Genomic DNA, 24891 nt, shown 5'->3' with positions numbered 1-24891 from the left:
AAAAATAACAAAATTTTCTTCAAAAAACCTGAAAAATAGTAGGGCTCCATTAGCAAAGAGACTGTTGGTGAACATATGTAACCATGGCCACCTTGGTTCTATGCAGGCCTCTCTCGAGCCTGGAGGAGGTTGTGGAGAAGCAGGGAGACATCATAGTGTACCTGAAGCGACACAACGCGCTCCTCAGTCAGCGGCTGCTGTCCTTCTCATCCTCTGACCTCGGCTCTCAGCCAAGTGGGATTTGACAGCAATTCCAGAGGAACCAGAGTCACTTAAGACTGATCAACTCCCTGACAAGGTGTCACAGGAGATTGCAGCTTTGCCAAGTACCATTCTATAGTTTCTGTTGGAAACCTGAATCTGATTCTCACCTGTGTGACTGTTTAATAAGTAGGACACATGGATCATTTGAAAGGCACTTTGAAGAGCCTTGATAACTCATGGAAGGTATATCGTCTGCACATTTTGAAATTATTTAACCACTTGGTTTATCCTAGGTCAAAGTGTAGTTTAGACATCTCCTTGGCCAACATTTTTTCCATACTCTTTGCAACTTGGTGATAATTTGTCTTTTTGTAAAGAAAGTCTGACATGACAAGCTACTTAAAATGGGGTTTTGATCAAATGAGTTTTTCCCACTTTTATACAGGTGAGAGAAGTCATCATTTGTCATGATTAGTGGTTTTTTCCATGGAGCCGATGTATTTTATATGCTTCTGTGGTATTGGATATCCTTGGCCCTTATAGTTTTTATAAAGAATTTCCCACTAGGTGATTTACCTTCCAAACCCTACAGTTTTCCATCCTCCAGAAGATGTGAAGTTTACTTGGAGCAGTGTTAGGCCAACCGGTGCCGCCTGTGACTGCAGCAGGGGCTGTGCCTGGCAGCACCTGAAATGGAGAGGACTTCAGGCTTTCTCTTTCTTTCCTTTGACCCTTCTTTGAGAGATTGCAGTTTCAGTATTGACCAGTTCTCATTGAATCAGTAAGTTCACTGATTTAAAAGGAGTCTTCTGTGGCTTTTAGTTTGTCTGAAAGAAAAAAAGAACTTTTTTTAAATCTTGGATTATACTTAAAAATTATGGGAAAAATGTCTTATCAACTGTTTATATACAGATATTAAACATATCTAATTCTTCAGATAAAATGAAGCATTTCTATGTGTAAATGGCATTTTTCCTCCATTTTTCCTGCTTTGCCCTTTTCATTAAGCAGTTTGCTTTGGCGCCTTTCCATGCTGCCTCAGAAAACTTCTTGCTTGAATGCTTAACGAGAGGGGATATTTGTGATTAGGTATGCTGCTAAAAATCTCTTTTATATTTAGCTGAATAATGAACATTTGATTTAAAAATCTTTGAGCTATACATAACTGTTTGACAAAGAATGACTTCAGTGGGTCATCCCACACTTATGAAATGGCACACGTTTATTTCCTTCGGATACAGCCCTCTCAGAGCACTCTCAGGATTTTCTGCTGAGGTCAGGTGATTGATTGCTTGTCACCTGCAATCAGCCCCACTGAGTCCCCAAAAGTGACAGCATTCACAAACTAAACCCAAAGTTGTATTTTTAAATTTAAAATTATATCCAGGTTTCCTGACTTTCTCTTCCTCCCTTTTTTTCTTTTTCCCTTCCTTTTAGCATTTCTCAAAGCTGTGGAAATTTGTCTCTGTGCCCTGGAGAGCTTTTGCCTTTAGGTGTTTTCCTTAAGGAAAGCACTGGTGGTAGGTGATTAATGCTCATATATATTTTTCAAATTCAGTTTGTATCTATCACCAGTTTCTAAGGTTATGAGATGAACTTTGGTTTACAGAGAAAAGTATAGTTTAAATGTTAGAACACTCAAGTTCTGATGGGATGTCTGTAAAATCACCAACACACTTTTCTAAACAAAATGCTGAACATTTCAAACAATAAAAGAAATTTAAAAAAGAATGAACCAAACCGTTTAAATGTTAATCATTCTGTGCACCAGAGACAATGTGCTAGCACCATGGATACAAAAATTAGTGAGACAGTCCTTGTTTAAAACTTATACTCTAAGGAGAGGACTGGGATTTCCAGGCTCTGTGCTGTGTGAGGTGATGGCAGCAACCGCAAGGTACCACAGGGGCTCCAGGTCAGAGATTTCTCTGGCGGGGAAGGGGGAGGAGAAAGCTTTAGGAACTCCAGGGAAATTCATGAGTAAACAAGAAGTGCGATAGCTACTGAGGACCATACGTGCTGTGTATAACTTGAGCCCAAAGTGTGAGGCAGGACTGGGAGGAGGAACAACCAAGATTCTGGGGACCCTGACCCTGCGCTGGAATGGGTCCCACTGAAGAGTTAGTTCTAGGCAGGGAAGTGGCAATTGGTTTTAGTTTCAGGAGGATCAGACTGTCAGGGTGGAATGGGAAAATGGGCGGCAGAGTCCATGGTGCTGAATGAACAAAGGCAGGTGGAGTAACATTTTATCATGCGTATGTATGTTTATATCTGTGATGTACATTTTATAGTGCGTGTGTTTGTTTATAGCTGTGATGTATTTCTATATTGTTAATTTGAAAATTGTGTTTCAAATGACAGTAGCATCATGACTTACTGCATTTCTTTGAATATTAATGAGGTTGACTTTTTTTATTTTCATTGTTTGTCCTTTTACAAATATTTTATGATGTACATGTGTAAGTCTTTTGCTTATTATTCTCCTAGGATATTCTTTTTCTTAACAAACATGATCTGCCTTTCTATATCAGGATAGTCTTCAGTTTATAGTTGTTGGGAATGTTTTCTAATTTGTTTGGGGTTCTTTTGCCATGAACTCTTCAACTACAGCCTGGATTCTGTCCCTGCAACGTTGGTGGGACTGAACAAATAGATCCCTAAAGTACATTGGGTGAAAGCCAAGAGTATCTTGAGGGAATTTTAATATACCCAGACTTGGGAATTCCCTGGAGTTCCAATGATTAGGGCTGCTCTGCGCTTTCACTGCTGAGGGCCCAGATTTAATCCCTGATCAGGGAAGGAAGATGCAAGCTGTACAGCAAGGCCAAATATATATGTATACACACACACACACACACACACACACACACAGAGGCTTCTGCTGGAGGCCTTTTTCTTTTTCCAGTGATTCAAACAGAGGTCTTATATGAATTGAGTTAATTCTTTTTCCTTTTTTCTTTAAGACAGGGTTCTCTATCCTTGGCGCTATGGGCATTTTGAGTTGTATAATCGTTGTTTCAGGGACTGTCCTGTGCATCATAGGATGTTTAGCAGTATGACTACTGGGATGCCTGTAGCAACCTCTACTTGTGACAACCAGAAGTGTCTCCATGTAACAGCAGGATGAGCACAGTCCTTCGCAGGCAGCCATTGCTGTGCCTTATTACTCCGCACCCTGTTACTAGGCAACGGGTCTTGCTCAGCTGTTGGCTGGTACCTCAGTAGGCCCTGCCCACAAGCAAGCATCAATGAACGGCTGTTAGTTGCCCTGCGCAGCTATTGGTCAGCACCACAGTGGGCCCTGCCCACGGGACCATTAGGGAAGTGATTCAGCCAGGGTCAGTGGTGTAGTGGTCACCAGGTGGAGAGTGAGGTAAGAGGCAGATTCAGGCTTCTCCTGGAGGCCCTCCAGCTTACCCAGCCTTGGGCCCATGGGTGAGCTGGTGGGCCCAGGGAGCAGGCTGGACACTCTGTCCTGCAGGGCTCCAGAGCCCCCACTCAGGCCCTCCATGCCGAGGCCCAGGCCTTGAGGCAGCAGTGAACCTGTCTGTGACCTAATAGCAGTGTCCGTTTGTCTGGGTCACAGTCTGTGAGACCTGGTCTCCCCTACTCGGGCAGCCTGAGGAGACTGAGGGCCAGTTTGGTCGATGCCCGACTCCATCAGGGGTGACAGGTGGGCAGTGTGCGGGCCTGGCCCTGACGAGCTGTCGCTGAGCTCTGCCTCCTCTTAGCCAGGACTGGGACCTTGGAGGGTGAAAGTTGTGCCTTGGGACTTTGCCCTTTCTTGTCAGGACAGAGTAACATTATTCTGTTAATAATAAACGAATAACATTCATTTGGTGGAGATTTACAGGAAAATTGTTACCGGACCATGACCTGACCCCAAGAACAAAGGATCTGACACCAAGAAGTTTGCAACAACTAACTACCTGTCCCTCAATTTTTGCTTTTAAAGGGGCTTGCTAAAAGCTTTCAGTAACTTTGTGGTTCTTAGGGTGTGAGCCACCCATTTCCCAGTATGAATCTGTAATAAACCTTTCTCTGTTCCAAACGCTAATGTTTTAGTATTGATGGGTCTTACTGTGTATCGGGCACACAGACTTGCGATTCTGTAACATCTGTACACAGGCATTTCATTTAACTTAATACTCACATTTTGTGAGAGCTAATGTGCACCAGGAAGTGTTGTAGGTGTTGGCAACAGGGATCAGTCAGACAGAGATGGTTTCTCTGGTGATGGAATCTACATTCTGGGGTGCAGTTGGGAGGAGTAAGATAGAGGGAGGGTGGAAGTGAACGCAGACAAACAAGCCAGTATCTGGTTTGAAGAATACACTTCTTTTTTTTTGTAAATCAGGCCTCGTGGAGATTTTAATGTTAATATGACTTGTGGAAAGAATTTAGCTTCAGTATCCTATAAACATTCAGAAAACTGAATGGTAGAGGAAGTGAACTTTATGTCTGCTTCATACTTTTTACAGAAGACACCAGTATTTAGTGGTCTTACAGCCTGATCAGAAATGCTCATGTGAACCTTGAATACAAAACTCCCATCTGGCAGCCTCTTGAATTCTTGGGGAAACAAACCTCAAATATATGACAGTCACAAATCATAAAAACCTCAAGACATTTCCTAGGTTTCCTAAAGAAGATTGTATTAAACATGTCTCTAAATTGTCCCCTCCCATTCTTTCTGTTCTGACCCAGCGTTTTTACCCAGCTACTCTACTGGAACTTCTTATCAAGGCAAAGGGTAGGATATCTCTTACCTGGGACTGAGTGCACCTCCTCGGCCTGCCTGCTGTGGTCTTCTCAGTTCCCCGCTCTCTCCTCACTTGATTTTCTTTACTCAGGCTTCCAGGACACTGCAATTTTCCTTTTCACTGGCTTCCTGTCCTATCTCCTTTGCAGGCTACTTTTCTTGATGTTAGTGTCTCCTGGTCCTCTTTCTTCTCCATCAGTTCTTGCTCTTGCTGACCTCATGGCTATAGCAGAGTGTACAAGCTGGCCCCTTCCAGATGTGTCCTCCCTGACCTCCAGATGCATATACCCAGCTTCTCCTCTAGATCCCCACTGCGATGCCTAAAAGGCATTTTGCAAAACTAAGCCCTCCAACACAGCCTTCTCTATCTCCACCAGGGTAGCTCCTCTTCCTCTCACACGCCCACAAAATCTATCAGCAAACCTTGCTGGCTTTTCCTTTAAAATAGAGCCAGAATCCATCACCTTCACATGGATTGTTGAAATAGTCTCTTTACATGGACATTCAGCTTCTAACCAATGTTCTTCCCCCACATATCCCCACCCCAAACATCAGCATTTAATGTAGCAGCCAAAGAGGACATGCTGAAGCACACATATGCCATGCTACTCTGATGATTCCCTGCTGCTTAGTCACTTCAGTCCTGTCTGACTCTGTGACCCTATGGACTGTAGCCCATCAGGCTCCTCTGTCCAGGGGATTTTCCAGGCAAGAACACTAGAGTGGGTTGCCATGCCCTCCTCCAGGGAATCTTCCTGACCCATGGATCTAACCCAGGTCTCCTGCATTGTAGGTAGATTCTTTACTGCTGAGCCACCAGGGGAGTCCTAAATGTTTAATAAAAATCCAAGTCCCTGGCAGTGACATCCAGGGCTCTAGAAAATCAGCTCCCGCACACCTCAGCTTTTCCTTCACTTTCTCTGCTCTGGTCATGTTGTTTCTGGCCTGTGAGACACATCCGCAACTCAGGACTTTGCACCCCTGTTCCCTCTGCCTGGAAAGATCAACTCCTATGGAACTTTATCTCCTTCAATCGTATGTTCACATGTCTCTTGCTTATTGAGGCCTCCTGCTCACACTCACCCCCTCTATCTCCCTTACCTTGTAGGGGTTCTGAATATATATCCCCTCGAAATAGATCAGTTTGGCATATTGGTTATTTTGAACTAAAGTTATTGAGAAACAACCACTTACAAAAATGTAAACTCTTGGTGCTGACCAGGTGGTCAGTTGAGTAGTTTATACTCTGCCTTCCACTACAGGGGGCATTGGTTTAAACCCTGGTTGGGGAACTAAGATCCCACATGCTGCCTGGCCCAGCAAAAAAAAAGAACCCCTGCAGAAAAGAATTCAGAAGAGAAAACCCACCACTCATAAAAGAGTCACTTAAAAAAAAGAAGTAAGCTCTTATTCTCCTTTGTCCCTGTGAAAGCAGGAGATAAAACTGCCATGTGAAAGGTACCCTCCCCTCAGCAGTGAAACAGTAGGACCCTGTATGGCCCTGCTGGATTCAAAAGACCCTCTGTGTCCCTTGTTTCTTGTTTATATAGAAAAAAGGCTTTAGTCTCCTAGGCCTTCCCTGAGTTCCAAAGAGCAGGCACAAGAAGTTACTAATTAGTGGAGAGAGGGAATACAGACACAAAGGAAAAGCAGTCAAGAAATAATCATCATCATCAGTGTTAGTTGCTCAGTTGTGTCCGACTCTGTGACCGCATGGACTGTAGCCCAACAGTGTCCATGGGGTTCTCCAGGCAAGAATACTGGAGTGGGTTGCCATTTCCTTCTCCAGGGTATCTTCCCGACCCAGGGATCAAACCAGGGTCTCCTGCATTGCAGGCAGATTATTGGCCATCTGAGCCACCAGGGAAGCCCCAAGACACAATAGTGCAGAGATAGAAAGAGTCCTGGTTCCTTCCCAAGTGACATATATAGCAATCTGATGCATATCTTTGAGTTTTTCTGCAGGAACTAAGACTGCACCCATATGTAGGATGGTAACTGCAAACTAAGGATGAGTATGTAGCTCAAGACTGGTTGGAACCAGAAGGCTGATAATTAAGATTCTTGAAACCACCCAGTTACCTGACCACCAAACAATCAGAAGAAAGCCATGTACCCTGCAACCCTCATCCCAGTTGTCCTGAGAGCCATCTGGGGGTCTTTTGAGCATGAGCTGCCCATTCTTACTTGGAGCTGAAATAAATGCTATACTTTCTTCACCACCACTGGTGTCATTAGATTGGCTTTGCAGCATGGTGTGCATGCAGACCCAGGACTGATCTGGTAACACCAGGAGAGGAGAAGTCATACGTAACACCAGACAGAATTTAGAGCCAAGAAGGCTCTAAATAAACAAACCTTGTTTAGGGAAGGAAAAATAATTTTTCCTCTGCCCTATTAGGTTCTTTCCTGGGAACCCACTGTAATAAAAGATAGTAAACAGGAGACCAAAAAAAAAAAAAAAAAAAAAAAAAAAACCCAAACTTTATCAGCATGTATACCTTCTGTGTACATGGGAGATAGCCAGGAATACTGAGTGATATCCCCAAATGGCCCAAGAGTGACACAGAGTGAAAGTTGCTCGGTCGTGTCTGACTCTTTGCGACCCCATGGACTCCATGGAATTCCCCAGGCCAGAACACTGGCGTGGGTAGCCTTTCCCTTCTCCAGGGGATCTTCCCAACCTAGGGATTGAGCCAGGTCTCCGCACTGCAGGCAGATGCTTCACCAGGTGAGCCACAAGGGAAGCCCCAAGCCACCACCTTAAATACCTCCGGCAAAGGACCAGTGAACATGTTGAAGGGTGGGGAAGCCAGTCATGGAGGCTACAGGAAAGGCACAGCTAAGGAGAGTGTCATTGTTATGTAGATTTAGGTCTTTGTCTTCTCCACTGGTCAGATTATAAGATGTAGAACTATCTGCCCCACCCTGGCACAGAGAGGGAGATACCCTTACACATAGAGATTTTATTTATAAATATAAATGTTTCTTTAAACAGAGTAGCTAATTGCTTGGTCACTTCTTTACAAGTCATGCTTTTATGGGGCTCCCATGTGTACAAAATTAAATTTTTTTCTCCTGGTAATCTAATGGCCTTATAGCCATTATATTATTAAATCAGTCAAAGAAACAAGGAGTGAAGAAGATTTTTCTGCCCCTACATCTTGTTTGTTTTTCTCCCATTGCACTTTCCACCTTCCATATTATGTAATTTACTTACTTACTTTTTCTCTCCCCTGACTGGAATGTAACATATTAATTTAAGATGTAACAAAGATTTAAAAGTAAAAAAATACAACCATTTCCCTATATTATTCACAAGTGCACAAAGACATCTAAAATCATGGCAGTAATGATTATAAGTGAAAAATTTCATAATACACTGAAATAGTTTCAGGGGAGTAAGTATATATATACACTTAATGTTATGTATATATATATGTGTGTGTGTGTATATATATATATATATATATATATATATATAAACATATACACTGATATAGAAGATGTCTGGTGCCATATATAAAATTAAGAATATGTGGGGAAAATATTTACAATGTAAGAGTCAAACATGCTTATTTAACATTTTCAATTTGAAAAGAATGCAACAGAAAACAGACAAGGGTAGTAGAAAACATCAGATATGTTCCCATTAACATTAGAGTTAAGACAAAAGTGTTCACACATTATCATTCTGGAGGTTCCAATAGAATATTCAGATGAGATAAAATATATGGATCTTTATAGATGGAAAAAATAATGAAAATTACCATTACTTCCAGATTATATGATTCAATTCAGTTCAGTTGCTCAGTCGTGTCTGACTCTTCGCAACCCCATCAACTGCAGCATGCCAGTCTTCCCTGTCCTTCACAGGCTCCTGGATCTTGCTCAAACTCATGTCCATTGAGTCAGTGATACCATCCAACCATCTCATCCTCTGTTGTCCCCTTCTCCTCTGCCTTCAATCTTTTGCAGCATCACAGTCTTTTCCAATAAGTCAGTTCTTCACATCAGGTGGCCAAAGTATTGGAGTTTCAGCTTCAGCACCAGTTCTTCCAATGAATATTCAGGACTGATCTCCTTCACGATTGACTGGTTTGATCTCCTTGTAATCCAAGGGACTCTCAAGAGTCTTCTCCAAACATCACAGTTCAAAAGCATCAATTCTTTGGTGCTCAGCTTTATTTATGGTTCAACTCTCACATCCATGCATGACTACTGGCAAAACCATAGCTTTGACTAGACAGATCTTCATCAGCAAAGTAATATCTCTGCTTTTTAAGACACTGTCTAGGTTGGTCATAGCTTTTCTTCCAAGGAGCAAACATCTTTTAATTTTATGGCTGCAGTCACCATCTGCAGTGATTTTGGAGCCCAAGAAAATACAGTCTCTAACTGTTTCCATTGTTCCCCATCTATTTGCCATGAAATGATGGGACTGGACACCATGATCTTAGTTTTTTGAATGTTGAGTTTTAATTTTTTCACTCTCCTCTTTCATCTCTCATCAAGAGACACTTTAGTTCCTCTTCACGTTCTACCATAAGGGTGGTGTCATCTGCATAGCTGAGGTTATTGATATTTCTTCCTGCAGTCTTGATTCTAGCTTGCGCTTCATCCAGCCTGGCATTTTGCATGATGTACTCTGAATATAAGTTAAATAAGCAAGGTGACAATATACAGCCTTGATGTACCCCTTTCCCAATTTGGAACCAGTCCATTGTTTCATGTCCAGTTCTAACTGTTGCTTCTTGACCTGCATATAGATTTCTCAGGAGGCAGGTTAGGTGGTCTGGTATTTCCATCTCTTTAAAAAATTTCCACTGTTTGTTGTGATCCACACAGTCAAAGGCTTTGGCCTAGTCAGTGAAGCAGAAGTAGATGGTTTTCTGGAACTCTTTTGCTTCTTTAATGATCCAGTGGATGTTGGCAATTTGATCTCTGGTTCTGTTGTCTTTTCTAAATCCATCTTGAACATCTGGAAGATCATGGTTCACAAACTGTTGAAACCTAGCTTGGAGAATATTGAGCATTACTTTGCTGGCGTTTTAGATGAGTACAATTGAACAGTAGTTTGAACATTTTTTGGCACTGCCTTTCGTTGGTTTTGAGTGAAAAGTGTCCTGTGGCCACTGCTGAGTTTTCCAAGTTTTCTGGCATATTGAGTGCAGCAGTTTAACAGCATCATCTTTTAGGATTGAATAATGTGATTGAATACCAGGAAAACTCCAAAAATTCTACTAGAAAAACTGTTATACAAATATATATATATATATATATATATATATATATATATATATATACTGGAGATGGACGCTGGGTCTCCCACCTCATGTCGAGAAGTGTCCCTTTTGCCCTGCCAAGCCTCGCAGAGATTCCTGAGGTGTCCCTCGTAACTAGACTTGAGTCCCGACGTCACTGAACAAACACGTGTTTTGAAGGGCCATCCCCGCCGTAACTCGAGAATATACCCCAGGTCCCCGCCGCAACTCGAGAAAAACCATGAGACTTCCCCCTCGAAGCGAGATGAGGCCCGATTCCCCTGCATTGCATGCAGAGCAATTCCGTGATCCCCATCAAACATGTAAGGAGCCTCGACTTGCTTGATGGATCTCGAGAGAGACCCCAGGAACACTGTAACATGTCTAGAGGGAACCTGAGGTCACACCAGTAATAGGAAGGAAGTCCATGAACCACAAATCAAATCGGGATGAGGCCCGATTCCCCTGCATTAACTTCAGAGCCATCCCCCTTTCCCCATCAAACAGGACCAGTGGCTTGACTTGCTTTAGGCAAATCCAGAGATTCCCGGAGAACACTGTCCCAAGTCTAGAGGAACACCAAGTTCAGCACAGCAACTCGAGGAATGCTCCGTGTACCCCAAATCATCTCGAGATGAGAGCTGATTCCCTGGCTTAGACTCAAGACGTATGCCTACTTTCCACAAGCCCCTCAAGAGGAGGCTTCTCTCAGCAATAGGTATGTGGAACAGACCCTGAGTTTGCTGCCTCAAGTGGAATATACACCGAGAATCTCTGACTCGAAAGCAGGCCGGATTTCCTTGCAGTGGCTTGAATACAGGCTCGTCTTTCATCTTACAAGATGAAGGGATGTGTGAAACCACTAAGGCGACCCTAGAGAAAGCCCAAGGTCCCCGCCTCATTTCGACGAAATGCCTCACATGCCTTTGACACCTCGAGAGGCACGTGGAGTTCACTGCTTCCAAAAGTGACGATGCCTGACTTCTCTTGTACATTGAGAGGAATCCCAATATTTCTGTGGCTACTGGAAAGGGACCCTGGGTCTCCCGCCTCACCTCGAGAAGCGTCCCTTTTGCCCTGCCAAGCCTCGCAGAGATTCCTGAGGTGTCCCTCGTAACTAGACAGGAGTCCCGACGTCGCTGAACAAACACGTGTTTTGAAGGGCCATCCCCGCCGTAATTCGAGAATATACCCCAGGTCCCCGCCTCAACTCGAGAAAAACCATGAGACTTCCCTCTCGAAGCGAGATGAGGCCCGATTCCCCTACATTGCATGCAGAGAAACTCCATGATCACCATCAAACTTGTAAGGAGATTTGACATGCTTGATGAATCTGGAGACATTCACCAAGAAAAGTGTCACAAGTCTAGAGGGAACCTGAGGTCACACCAGCAATACGAAGGAGCTCCATGTACCCCAAATCAAATCGAGATGAGGCCCGATTCCCCTGCATTGACTCCAGAGCCATCCCCCGTTCCCCATCAAACACGACCAGTGGCTTGACTTCCTTTAGGCAACTCCAGAGATTCCCCGAGAACACCGTCCCAAGTCTAGAGGAATACCAAGTTCAGCACGACAACTCGAGGAATGCTCCGTGTACAACAAATCATCTCGAGATGAGAGCTGATCCCTGGCTTAGACTCAAGAGGATGCCTACTTTCCACAAGCCCCTCAAGAGGAGGCTTCTCTCAGCAATAGGTGTGAGGGAGGGACCCTGAGTTTGCTGCCTCAAGTGGAATATACACCGAGAAGCCCTGACTAGAAAAGGAGGCTGGATTTCCTTGCAGTGGCTTGAATACAGGCTCGTCTTTCATCTCACAAGATGAAGGGATGTCTGAATCCCCTGTGGAGACCCTAGAGAAAGCCCTAGGTCCCCGCCTCATTTCGACGGAATGCCTCACATTCCTTTGACACCTCGAGAGGCACGCGGAGTTCACTGCTTCAAAAGGTGACAATGCCTGACTCCTCTTGAACATTGACAGGAATCCCAATATCCCTGTGGCTACTGGAAAGGGACCCTGGGTCTCCCGCCTCACCTCAAGAAGCGTCCCTTTTGCCCTGCCAAGCCTCGAAGAGATTTCTGAGGTGTCCCTCGTAACTCGACAGGAGTCCTGACGTCGCTGAACAAACACGTGTTTTGAAGGGCCATCCCCGCCGTAACTCGAGAATATACCCAGGTCCCCACCTCAATTCGAGAAAAACCATGAGACTTCCCTCTCGAAGTGAGATGAGGCCCGATTCTCCTGCATTGCATGCAGAACAATTCCGTGATACCCATCAAGCATGAAAGGAGCCTCGACTTGCTTGACGGATCTCGAGAGAGTCCCCAAGAACACTGTCACAAGTCTAGAAGGACCCTGAGGTCACCCCAGCAATGCGAAGGAGCTCCATGTACCCCAAATCAACTCGAGATGAGGCCCGATTCCCCTGCATTGACTCCAGAGCCATTCCCCATTCCCCATCAAACACGACCAGTGGCTTGACTTCCTTTAGGCAACTCCAGAGATTCCCCAAGAACACCGTCCCAAGTCTAAAGAAAAGACAAGTTTAGCACAACAAATCGAGGAATGCTCCGTGTACCCCAAATCGTCTCGAGATGAGAGCTGATTCCCTGGCTTAGACTTAAGACGTATGCCAACTTTCCACAAGCCCTCAAGAGGAGGCTTCTCTCAGCAATAGGTGTGAGGGAGGGACCCTGAGTTTGCTGCCTCAAGTGGAATATACACAGAGAAGCCCTGACTCGAAAACAGGCTGGATGTCCGTGGAGTGACTTGAATACAGGCTAGTCTTCCATCTCACAAGATGATGTGATGTCTGAATGCTCTGTGGAGACCCTAGAGAAAGCACTAAGTCCACGCTTCATGTCAAAGGAAGGACAAAGGATGCTTCGCATCCCTTTGACACCCCAAGAGGCACAAGGAGTTCACTGCTTCAAAAGGTGACGATGCCCGACTCCTCTTGAACATTGATAGGAATCCCAATATCCCTGTGGCTACTGGAAAGGGACCCTGGGTCTCCCACCTCACCTCGAGAAGCGTCCCTTTGGCCCTGCCAAGCCTCGAAGAGATTCCTGAGGTGTCCCTCGTAACTAGACAGGAGTCCTGACGTCGCTGAACAAACACGAGTTTTGAAGGGCCATCCCAACCGTAACTCGAGAATATACCTACGTCCCCGCCTCAACTCGAGAAAAATCATGAAACGACCCCCTCGAAGCGAGATGAGGCCTGATTCCGCTGCATTGCATGCAGAGCACGACTGTGATCCCCATCAAACATGTGAGGAGCTTCGACTTGCTTGATGGATCTCGAGACAGTCCCCAAGAACACTGTCACAAGTCTAGAGGGACCCTGAGGTCACCCCAGCAATGCGATGGAGCTCCATGTACCCCAAATCAACTCGAGATGAGGCCTGATTCCCCTGCCTTGACTCCAGAGCCATCCCCCGTTCCCCATCAAACACGACCAGTGGCTTGACTTCCTTTAGGCAACTCCAGAGATTCCCCGAGAACACCGTCCCAAGTCTAGAGCAACAGCAAGTTCAGCACAGCAAATCGAGGAATGCTCCTTGTACCCCAAATCGTCTCGAGATGAGAGCTGATTCCCTGGCTTAGACGCAAGACGTATGCCAACTTTCCACAAGCCCCTCAAGAGGAGGCTTCTCTCAGCAATAGATATGTGGGATTGACCCTGAGTTTGCTGCCTCAAGTGGAATACACACCGAGAAGCCCTGATTCGAAAGCAGGCCAGATTTCCTTGCAGTGGCTTGAATACAGGCTCGTCTTTCATCTCACAAGATGAAGGGATGTCTGAATCCCCTGTGGAGACCCTAGAGAAAGCCCGAGGTCCCCGCCTCATTTCGACGGAATGCCTCACATGCCTTTGACACCTCGAGAGGCACGCAGAGTTCACTGCTTCCAAAAGTGACGATGCCTGACTTCTCTTGAACATTGAGAGGAATCCCAATATTTCTGTGGCTACTTTAAATGGAAGCTGGGTCTCCCCCCTCACCTAGAGAAGTGTCCATTCTGCCCTGCCAAGCCTCGAAGAGATTCCTGAGGTGTCCCTCGTAACTAGACAGGAGTCCTGACGTCGCTGAACAAACACGTGTTTTGAAGGGCCATCCCCACCGTAACTCGAGAATATACCCCAGGTCCCCGCCGCAACTCGAGAAAAACCATGAGACTTCCCCCTCGAAGCGAGATGAGGCCCGATTCCCCTGCATTGCATGCAGAGCAATTCCGTGATCCCATCAAACATGTAAGGAGGCCTCGACTTGCTTGATGGATCTCGAGACATTCACCAAGATAACTGTCACAAGTCTAGAGGGAACCTGAGGTCACACCAGTAATACAAAGGAGCTCCATGTACCCCAAATCAACTCGAGATGAGGCCCGATTCCCCTGTATTGACTCCAGAGCCATCCCCCATTCCCCATCAAACACGACCAGTGGCTTGACTTCCTTTAGGCAACTCCAGAGATTCCCCGAGAACACCGTCCCAAGCCTAAAGGAAAGCAAGTTCAGCACAACAAATCAAGAAAAGCTCCGGGTACCCCAAATCATTTCGAGATGAGAGCTGATTCCCTGGCTTAGACTTAAGACGTATGCCAACTTTCCACAAGCCCCTCAAGAGGAGGCTTCTCTCAGCAATAGATATGTGGGAGGGACCTTGAGTTTGCTGCCTCAAGTGGAATATACACCAAGAAGCCCTGACTCGAAAAGGCCGGATTTCCTTGCAGTGGCTTGAATACAGGCTTGTCTTCCATCTCACAAGATGAAGGGATGTCTGAATCCTCTGTGGAGACCCTAGAGAAAGCCCTAAGTCCACGCCTCATTTCAACGGAATGCTTCACATCCCTTTGACACTTCGAGAGGCACGCAGGAGTTCACTGCTTCAAAAGGTGACGATGCCTGACTCCTCTTGAACATTGATAGGAATCCCAATATCCCTGTGGCTACTGGAAAGGGACCCTGGGTCTCCCACCTCACCTCGAGAAGCGTCCCTTTGGCCCTGCCAAGCCTCGAAGAGATTCCTGATGTGTCCCTCGTAACTAGACAGGAGTCCTGACGTCGCTGAACAAACACGAGTTTTGAAGGGCCATCCCAACCGTAACTCGAGAATATACCTACGTCCCCGCCTCAACTCGAGAAAAATCATGAAACGACCCCCTCGAAGCGAGATGAGGCCTCGATTCCCCTGCATTGCATGCAGAGCAATTCAGTGATCCCCATCAAACATGTGAGGAGCTTCGACTTGCTTGATGGATCTCGAGACAGTCCCCAAGAACACTGTCACAAGTCTAGAGGGACCCTGAGGTCACCCAGCAATGCGATGGAGCTCCATGTACCCCAAATCAACTCGAGATGAGGCCTGATTCCCCTGCCTTGACTCCAGAGCCATCCCCCATTCCCCATCAAACACGACCAGTGGCTTGACTTCCTTTAGGCAACTCCAGAGGTTCCCCGAGAACACCGTCCCAAGTCTAGAGGAAATGCCAAGTTCAGCACAGCAAATCGAGGAATGCTCCTTGTACCCCAAATCGTCTCGAGATGAGAGCTGATTCCCTGGCTTAGACGCAAGACGTATGCCAACTTTCCACAAGCCCCTCAAGAGGAGGCTTCTCTCAGCAATAGGTGTGAGGGAGGGACCCTGAGTTTGCTGCCTCAAGTGGAATATACACCGAGAAGCCCTGATTCGAAAACAGGCCGGATGTCCGTGGAGTGGCTTGAATACAGGCTCATCTTCTATCTCACAATAGACGATGGGATGTCTGAATCCTATGTGGAGACACTAGAGAAAGCCCTAAGTCACCACCTCATTTCGAAGGAATGCTTCACATCCCTTTGACACCCCAAGAGGCACCATGAGTTCACTGCTTCAAAAGGTGACGATGCCTGACTCCTCTTGAACATTGACAGGAATCCCAATATCCCTGTGGCTACTGGAAAGGGACCCTGGGTCTCCCACCTCACCTCGAGAAGCGTCCCTTTTGCCCTGCCAAGCCTCGAAGAGATTCCTGAGGTGTCCCTCGTAACTAGACAGGAGTCCTGACGTCGCTGAACAAACACGAGTTTTGAAGGGCCATCCCCGCCTTAACTCGAGAATATACCCCAGGTCCCCGCCGCAACTCGAGAAAAACCATGAGACTTCCCCCTCGAAGCGAGATGAGGCCCGATTCCCCTGCATTGCATGCAGAGCAATCCCGTGATCCCCATGAAACATGTAAGAAGCCTCGACTTGCTTGATGGATCTCGAGACAATCCCCAAGAACACCGTAACAAGTCTAGAGGGAACCTGAGGTCACCCCAGCAATGCGAAGGAGTTCCATGTACCCCAAATCAAATCAAGATTAGGCCCGATTCCCCTGAATTGACTCCAGAGCCATCCCCCATTCCCCATCAAACACGACCAGTGGCTTGACTTCCTTTAGGCAACTCCAGAGATTCCCCGAGAACACTCTCCCAAGTCTAGAGGAACACCAAGTTCAGCACAACAATCGAGGAATGCTTCGTGTACACCAAATCATCTCGAGATGAGAGCTGATTGCCTGGCTTAGACTCAAGACGTATGCCAACTTTCCACAAGCCCCTCAAGAGGAGGCTTCTCTCAGCAATAGGTGTGAGGGAGGGACCCTGAGTTTGCTGCCTCAAGTGGAATATACACTGAGAAGCCCTGACTCGAAAGGAGGCCGGATTTCCTTGCAGTGGCTTGAATACAGGCTCGTCTTTCATCTCACAAGATGAAGGGATGTCTGAATCCCCTGTGGAGACCCTAGAGAAAGCCCGAGGTCCCCGCCTCATTTCGATGGAATGCCTCACATTCCTTTGACACCTCGAGAGGCACGCAGAGTTCACTGCTTCAAAAGGTGACGATGCCTGACTCCTCTTGAATATTGATAGGAATCCCAATATCCCTGTGGCTACTGGAAAGGGACCCTGGGTCTCCCGCCTCACCTCGAGAAGCGTCCCTTTTTCCCTGCCAAGCCTCGAAGAGATTCCTGAGGTGTCCCTCGTAACTAGACAGGAGTCCTGACGTCGCTGAACAAACACGAGTTTTGAAGGGCCATCCCCGCCGTAACTCGAGAATATACCCCAGGTCCCGCCGCAACTCGAGAAAAACCATGAGACTTCCCCTCGAAGCGAGATGAGGCCTGATTCCCCTGCATTGCATGCAGAGCAATTATGTGATCCCCATCAAACATGTAAGGAGCCTCGACTTGCTTGATGGATCTCGAGACAGTCCCCAGAACACTGTCACAAGTTCTAGAGGGACCCTGAGGTCACCCCAGCAATGCGAAGGAGCTCCATGTACCCCAAATCAACTCGAGATGAGGCCCGATTCCACTGCATTGACTCCAGAGCCATCCCCTGTTCCCCATCAAACACGATCAGTGGCTTGACTTCCTTTAGGCAACTCCAGAGATTCCCCAAGAACACCGTCCCAAGTCTAAAGAAAAGACAAGTTTAGCACAACAAATCAAGGAATGCTCCCTGTACCCCAAATCGTCTCGAGATGAGAGCTGATTCCCTGGCTTAGACTCAAGACGTATGCCAACTTTCCACAAGCCCCTCAAGAGGAGGCTTCTCTCAGCAATAGGTGTGAGGGAGGGACCCTGAGATTGCTGCCTCAAGTGGAATATACACCGAGAAGCCCTGACTCGAAAACAGGCCGGATGTCTGTGGAGTGGCTTGAATACAGGCTAGTCTTCCATCTCACAAGATGAAGTGATGTCTGAATCCCCTGTGGAGACCCTAGAGAAAGCCCTAAGGTCCACGCCTCATTTCGAAGGAATGCCTCACATCCCTTTGACACCTCGAGAGGCACAAGGAGTTCACTGCTTCAAAAGGTGACGATGCCTGACTCCTCTTGAACATTGACAGGAATCCCAATATCCCTGTCGCTACTGGAAGGGACCCTGGGCCTCCCACCTCACCTCGAGAAGCGTCCCTTTGGCCCTGCCAAGCCTCGCAGCGATTCCTGAGGTGTCCCTCGTAACTAGACTGGAGTCCCGACGTCGCTGAACAAACACGTGTTTTGAAGGGCCATCCCCACCGTAACTCGAGAATATACCCCAGGTCCCCGCCGCAACTCGAGAAAAACCATGAGACTTCCCCCTCGAAGCAAGATGAGGCCCGATTCCCCTGCATTGCATGCAGAGCAATTCCGTGATCCCCATCAAACATGTAAGGAGCCTCGACTTGCTTGATGGATCTCGAGACAGTCCCCAAGAACACTGTCACAAGTCTAGAGGGACCCTGAGGTCACTTCAGCAACGCGAAGGAGCTCCATGTACCCCAAATCAACTCGAGATGATGCCCGATTCCCCTGCCTTGACTCCAGAGCCATCCCCCGTTCCCCATCAAACAAGACAAGTGGCTTGACTTCCTTTGGGCAACTCCAGAGATTCCCCGAGAACACCGTCTCAAGTCTAGAAGAACATCAAGTTTAGCACATCAAATCGAGAAAAGTTCCATGTACCCCAAATCATCTCGAGATGAGAGCTGATTGCCTGGCTTAGACTCAAGACGTATGCCAACTTTCCACAAGCCCCTCCAGAGGAGGCTTCTCTCAGCAGTAGGTGTGAGGGAGGGACCCTGAGTTTGCTGCCTCAAGTGGAATATACACCGAGAAGCCCTGACTCGAAAGGAGGCCGGATTTTCTTGCAGTGGCTTGAATACAGGCTCATCTTTCATCTCACAAGATGAAGGGATGTCTGAATCCCCTGTGGAGACCCTAGAGAAAGCCCGAGGTCCCCGCCTCATTTCGACGGAATGCCTCACATGCCTTTGACACCTCGAGAGGCACGCAGAGTTCACTGCTTCCAAAAGTGACGATGCCTGACTTCTCTTGAACATTGAGAGGAATCCCAATATTTCTGTGGCTACTGGAAAGGGACCCTGGGTCTCCCGCCTCACCTCGAGAAGCGTCCCTTTTGCCCTGCCAAGCCTCGCAGAGATTCCTGAGGTGTCCCTCGTAACTAGACTGGAGTCCCGACGTCACTGAACAAACACGTGTTTTGAAGGGCCATCCCCACCGTAACTCGAGAATATACCCCAGGTCCCCGCCGCAACTCGAGAAAAACCATGAGACTTTCCCCTCGAAGCTAGATGAGGCCCGATTCTCCTGCATTGCATGCAGAGCAATTCCGTGAAACCCATCAAGCATGTATGGAGCCTCGACTTGCTTGACGGATCTCGAGACAGTCCCAAGAACACTGTCACAAGTCTAGAGGGACCCTGAGGTCACGCCAGCAACTCGAAGGAGCTCCATGTACCACAAATCAACTCGAGATGAGGCCCGATTCCCCTGCCTTGACTCCAGAGCCATCCCCCATTCCCCATCAAACACGACCAGTGGCTTGACTTCCTTTAGGCAACTCCAGAGGTTCCCCGAGAACACCGTCCCAAGTCTAAAGAAACGCCAAGTTTAGCACAACAAATCGAGGAATGCTCCCTGTACCAACAATCGTCTAGAGATGAGAGCTGATTCCATGGCTTAGACTCAAGACGAATGCCAACTTACCACAAGTCCCTCAAGAGGAGGCTTCTCTCTGCAATAGGTATTTGGGAGGCACCCTGATTTTGCTTCCTCAAGTGGAATACACACCGAGAAGCCGTGATTTGAAAGCAGGCCGGATTTCCTTGCAGTGGCTTGAATACAGGCTCGTCTTTCATCTCACAAGAGGAAGGGATGTGTGAATCCCCTAAGGAGACCCTAGAGAAAGGCCTAGGTCCCCGCCTAATTTCGACGGAATGCCTCACAATGCCTTTGACACCTCGAGAGGCACGCAGAGTTCACTGCTTCCAAAAGTGACGATGCCTGACTTCTCTTGAACATTGAGAGGAATCCCAATATTTCTGTGGCTACTGGAAAGGGACCCTGCGTCTCCCGCCTCACCTCGAGAAGCGTCCCTTTTGCCCTGCCAAGCCTCGAAGAGATTCCTGAGTTGTCCCTCATAACTAGACAGGAGTCCTGACGTCGCTGGACAAACACGAGTTTTGAAGGGCCATCCCCGCCATAACTCGAGAATATACCCCAGGTCCCCGCCGCAACTCGAGAAAAACCATGAGACTTCCCCCTCAAAGCGAGATGAGGCCCGATTCCCCTGCACTGCATGCAGAGCAATCCCGTGATCCCCATGAAACATGTAAGGAGCCTCGACATGCTTGATGGATCTCGAGACAATCACCAAGAACTGTCACAAGTCTAGAGGGAACCTGAGGTCACACCAGTATCGCGAAGGAGCTCCATGTACCCCAAATCAAATCGAGATGAGGCCCGATTCCCCTGCCTTGACTCCAGAGCCATCCCCCGTTCCCCATCAAACACGACCAGTGGCTTGACTTCCTTTATGCAACTCCAGAGGTTCCCCGAGAACACCGTCCCAAGTCTAGAGGAACACCAAGTTCAGCACAGCAACTCGAGGAATGCTCCGTGTACCCAAATTCTCTCGAGATGAAAGCTGACTCCCTGGCTTAGACTCAAGACTTATGCCAACTTTCCACAAGCCCCTCAAGAGGAGGCTTCTCTCAGCAGTAGGTGTGAGGGAGGGACCCTGAGTTTGCTGCCTCAAGTGGAATATACACCGAGAAGCCCTGACTCGAAAGGAGGCCGGGTTTCCTTGCAGTGGCTTGAATACAGGCTCCTCTTTCATCTCACAAGGTGAAGGGATGTGGGAATACCGTACGGCGACCCTAGAGAAAGCCAAGGTCCCCGCCTCATTTCGACAGAATGCCTCACATGCCTTTGACACCTCGAGAGGCACGTGGAGTTCACTGCTTCAAAAGGTGACGATGCCTGACTCCTCTTGAACATTGAGAGGAATCCCAATATACCTGTGGCTACTGGAAAGGTACACTGGGTCTCCAGCCTCACCTCGAGAAGCGTCCCTTTGACCCTGCCAAGCCTCGAAGAGATTCCTGAGTTGTCCCTCGTAACTAGACAGGAGTCCCGACGTCGCTGAACAAACACGCGTTTTGAAGGGCCATCCCCGCCGTAACTGAGAATATATCCCAAGTCCCCGCCGCAACTCGAGAAAAACCGTGAGATTTCACTCTCGAAGTGAGATGAGGCCCGATTCCCCTGCATTGCATGCAGAGCAATTCCGTGATTCCCATCAAACATGTAAGGAGCCTTTACATGCTTGATGGATCTCGAGACATTTACCAAGAAAACTGTCACACGTCTAGAGGGAACCTGAGGTCACCCCTGCAAAGTAAGGAGCTCCATGCACCCCAAATCAACTCGAGATGAGGCCCGATTCCCCTGCATTGACTCCAGAGCCATCCCCCATTCCCCATCAAACACGACCAGTGGCTTGACTTCCTTTAGGCAACTCCAGAGATTCCCCGAGAACACCGTCCCAAGTCTAGAGGAACACCAAGTTCAGCAGAGCAACTCGAGGAATGCTCTGTGTACACCAAATCGTCTCTTGATGAGAGCTGATTCCCTGGCTTAGACGCAAGACGTATGCCAACTTTCCACAAGCACTCAAGAGGAGGTTTCTCTCAGCAATAGGTATGTGGGAGGGACCCTGAGTTTGCTACCTCAAGTGGAATATACACCGAGAAGCCCTGACTCGAAAGGAGGCCGGATTTCCTTGCAGTGGCTTGAATACAGGCTCTTCTTTCATCTCACAAGATGAAGGGATGTGTGAATCCCCTAAGGAGTCCCTGTAGAAAGGCCTAGATCCCCACCTCATTTCGAATGAATGCCTCACATTTCTTTGACACCTCGAGAGACACGTGCAGTTCACTGCTTCAAAAGGTGACAATGGCTGACTCCTCTTGAACATTGATAGGAATCCCAATATCCCTGTGGCTACTGGAAAGGGACCCTGGGTCTCCCGCCTCACCTTGAGAAGCGTCCCTTTTTCCCTGCCAAGCCTCGAAGAGATTCCTGAGGTATCCCTCGTAACTAGACAGGAGTCCCGACGTCGCTGACAAACACGTGTTTTGAAGGGCCATCCCCACCATAACTCGAGAATATACCCAGGTCCCTGCCGCAACTCGAGAAAAACCATGAAACTTCCCCCTCGAAGCGAGATGAGGCCCCATTCCCCTGCATTGCATGCAGAGCAATTCCGTGATCCCCATCAAGCATGTAAGGAGCCTCGACTTGCATGATGGATCTCGAGACTGTCCCCAAGAACACTGTCACAAGTCTAGAGGAACCCTGAGGTCACCGCAAAGATGCGAAGGAGCTCCATGTACCCCAAATCAACCTGAGATGAGGCCCGATTCCCTGCATTGACTCCAGAGCCATCTCCCATTCCCCATCAAACACGACCAGTGGCTTGACTTCCTTTAGGCAACTCCAGAGATTCCCCGAGAACACCGTCCCAAATCTAAACAATGCCAAGTTTAGTAGAACAACTCGAGGAATGCTCCGTGTACCCCAAATCGTCTCGAGATGAGAGCTGATTCCCTGGCTTAGACTCAAGACGTATGCCAACTTTCCACAAGCCCCTCAAGAGGAGGCTTCTCTCAGCAATAGTTATGTGGGAGGGACCCTGAGTTTGCTGCCTCAAGTGGAATATACACCGAGAAGCCCTGACTCGAAAGGAGGCCGGATTTCCTTGCAGTGGCATGAATACAGGCTCGTCTTCCATCTCACAAGACGAAGGGGTGTCTGAATCCCATTTGGAGACCCTAGAGAAAGCCCTAAGACCCCGCCTCATTTCGACGGAATGCCTCACATCCCTTTGACACCTCGAGAGGCATGCGGAGTTCACTGCTTCAAAAGGTGACGATGCCTGACTCGCTCTTGAACATTGAGAGGAATCCCAATATTCCTGTGGCTACTGGAAAGGGACCCTGGGTCTCCCGCCTCACCTCGAGAAGCGTCCCTTTTGCCCTGCCCTGCCTCCAAGAGATTCCAGATATGTCCCTCATAACTAGACAGGAGTCCTGACGTCGCTGAACAAACACGCGTTTTGAAGGGCCATCCCCGCCGTAACTCAAGAATATACCCCAGGTCCTCGCCGCAACTCAAGAAAAACCATGAGACTTTCCCCTCGAAGCGAGATAAGGCCTGATTCTCCTACATTGCATGCAAAGCAATTCCGTGATCCCCATCAAACATGTAAGGAGCCTCGACTTGCTTGATGGATCTCGAGACAGTCCCCAAGAAAACTGTCACAAGTCTAGAGGGATCCTGAGGTCACCCCAGTAATAAGAAGGGGCTCCATGTACCCCAAATCAAATCGAGATGAGGCCCGATTCCCCTGCATTGACTCCAGAGCCATCCGCCGTTCCCCATCAAACACGACCAGTGGCTTGACTTCCTTTAGGCAACTCCAGAGATTCCCCGAGAACACCGTCCCAAGTCTAGAGGAACAGCAAGTTCAGCACAACAACTTGAGAAATGCTCCGTGTACACCAAATCATCTCAAGATGAGAGCTGATTGCCTGGCTTAGACACAAGAAGGATGCCTACTTTCCACAAGCCCCTCAAGAGAAGGCTTCTCTCAGCAGTAGGTGTGAGGGAGGGACCCTGAGTTTGCTGCCTCAAGTGGAATATACACCGAGAATCCCTGACTCGAAAGGAGGCCGGATTTCCTTGCAGTGGCTTGAATACAGGCTCATCTTTCATCTCACAAGATGAAGGGATGTCTGAATACCCTGAGGAGACCCTAGAGAAAGGCCTAGGATCCCGCATCATTTTGAAAGAATGCCTCACATGCCTTTGACACCTCGAGAGGCACGCAGAGTTCACTGCTTCCAAAAGTGACGATGCCTGACTTCTCTTGAACATTGAGAGGAATCCCAATATTTCTGTGGCTACTGGAAAGGGACCCTGGGTCTCCCGCCTCACCTCGAGAAGCGTCCCTTTTGCCCTGCCAAGCCTCGAAGAGATTCCTGAGGTGTCCCTCGTAACTAGACAGGAGTCCTGACGTCGCTGAACAAACACGTGTTTTGAAGGGCCATCCCCGCTGTAACTCGAGAATATACCCCAGGTCCCCGCCGCAACTCGAGAAAAACCATGAGACTTCCCCTCGAAGCGAGATGAGGCCCGATTCCCCTGCATTGCATGCAGAGCAATTCCATGATCCCCATCAAACATGTAAGGAGCCTCATCTTGCTAGATGGATCTCGAGACAGTCCCCAAGAACACTGTCACAAGTCTAGAGGGACCCTGAGGTCACCCCAGCAACGCGAAGGAGCTCCATGTACCCCAAATCAACTCAAGATGAGGCCCGATTCCCCTGCATTGACTCCAGAGCCATCCCCCATTCCCATCAAACACGACCAGTGGCTTGATCTTCCTTTAGGCAACTCCAGAGATTCCCCGAGAACACCGTCCCAAGTATAAAGAAAAGCCATCTTTAGCACAACAAATCGAGGAATGCTCCCTGTACCACAGATCGTCTCGAGATGAGAGCTGATTCCCTGGCTTAGACTCAAGACGTATGCCAACTTTCCACAAGCCCCTCAAGAGGAGGTTTCTCTCAGCAGTAGGTGTGAGGGAGGGACCCTGAGTTTGCTGCCTCAAGTGGAATATACACCGAGAAGCCCTGACTCGAAAGGAGGCCGGATTTCCCTGCAGTGGCTTGAATACAGGCTCTTCTTTCATCTCACAAGACGAAGGGATGTCTGAATCCCATGTGGAGACCCTAGAGAAAGCCCTAAATGCCCGACTCATTTCGAAGGAATGCTTCATA

General features: G+C 47.9%; 1 protein-coding gene across 3 annotated transcripts in view; it reads left to right on the top strand.

Moving 5' to 3' along the window:
* TMEM192 (transmembrane protein 192) overlaps positions 1-2601 on the top strand; it is a 31323-nt gene extending 28722 nt beyond the window's left edge. For all 3 annotated transcript variants that reach the window (XM_020900090.2, XM_070474688.1, XM_020900089.2), the window contains exon 6: positions 107-2601. In XM_020900090.2, coding sequence (XP_020755749.1) covers positions 107-245 — 139 coding nt within the window. In that variant the 3' untranslated portion in view covers positions 246-2601. The remainder of the gene's footprint in view (positions 1-106) is intronic.
* Positions 2602-24891: the final 22290 nt, after the last annotated feature.

The sequence above is a fragment of the Odocoileus virginianus genome, chromosome 12, assembly GCF_023699985.2.
Source record: "Odocoileus virginianus isolate 20LAN1187 ecotype Illinois chromosome 12, Ovbor_1.2, whole genome shotgun sequence".
Classification (NCBI taxonomy): domain Eukaryota; kingdom Metazoa; phylum Chordata; class Mammalia; order Artiodactyla; family Cervidae; genus Odocoileus; species Odocoileus virginianus.
Note: the sequence above shows the minus strand (reverse complement) of the source record. Positions and strands in the feature narration are given on the sequence as shown.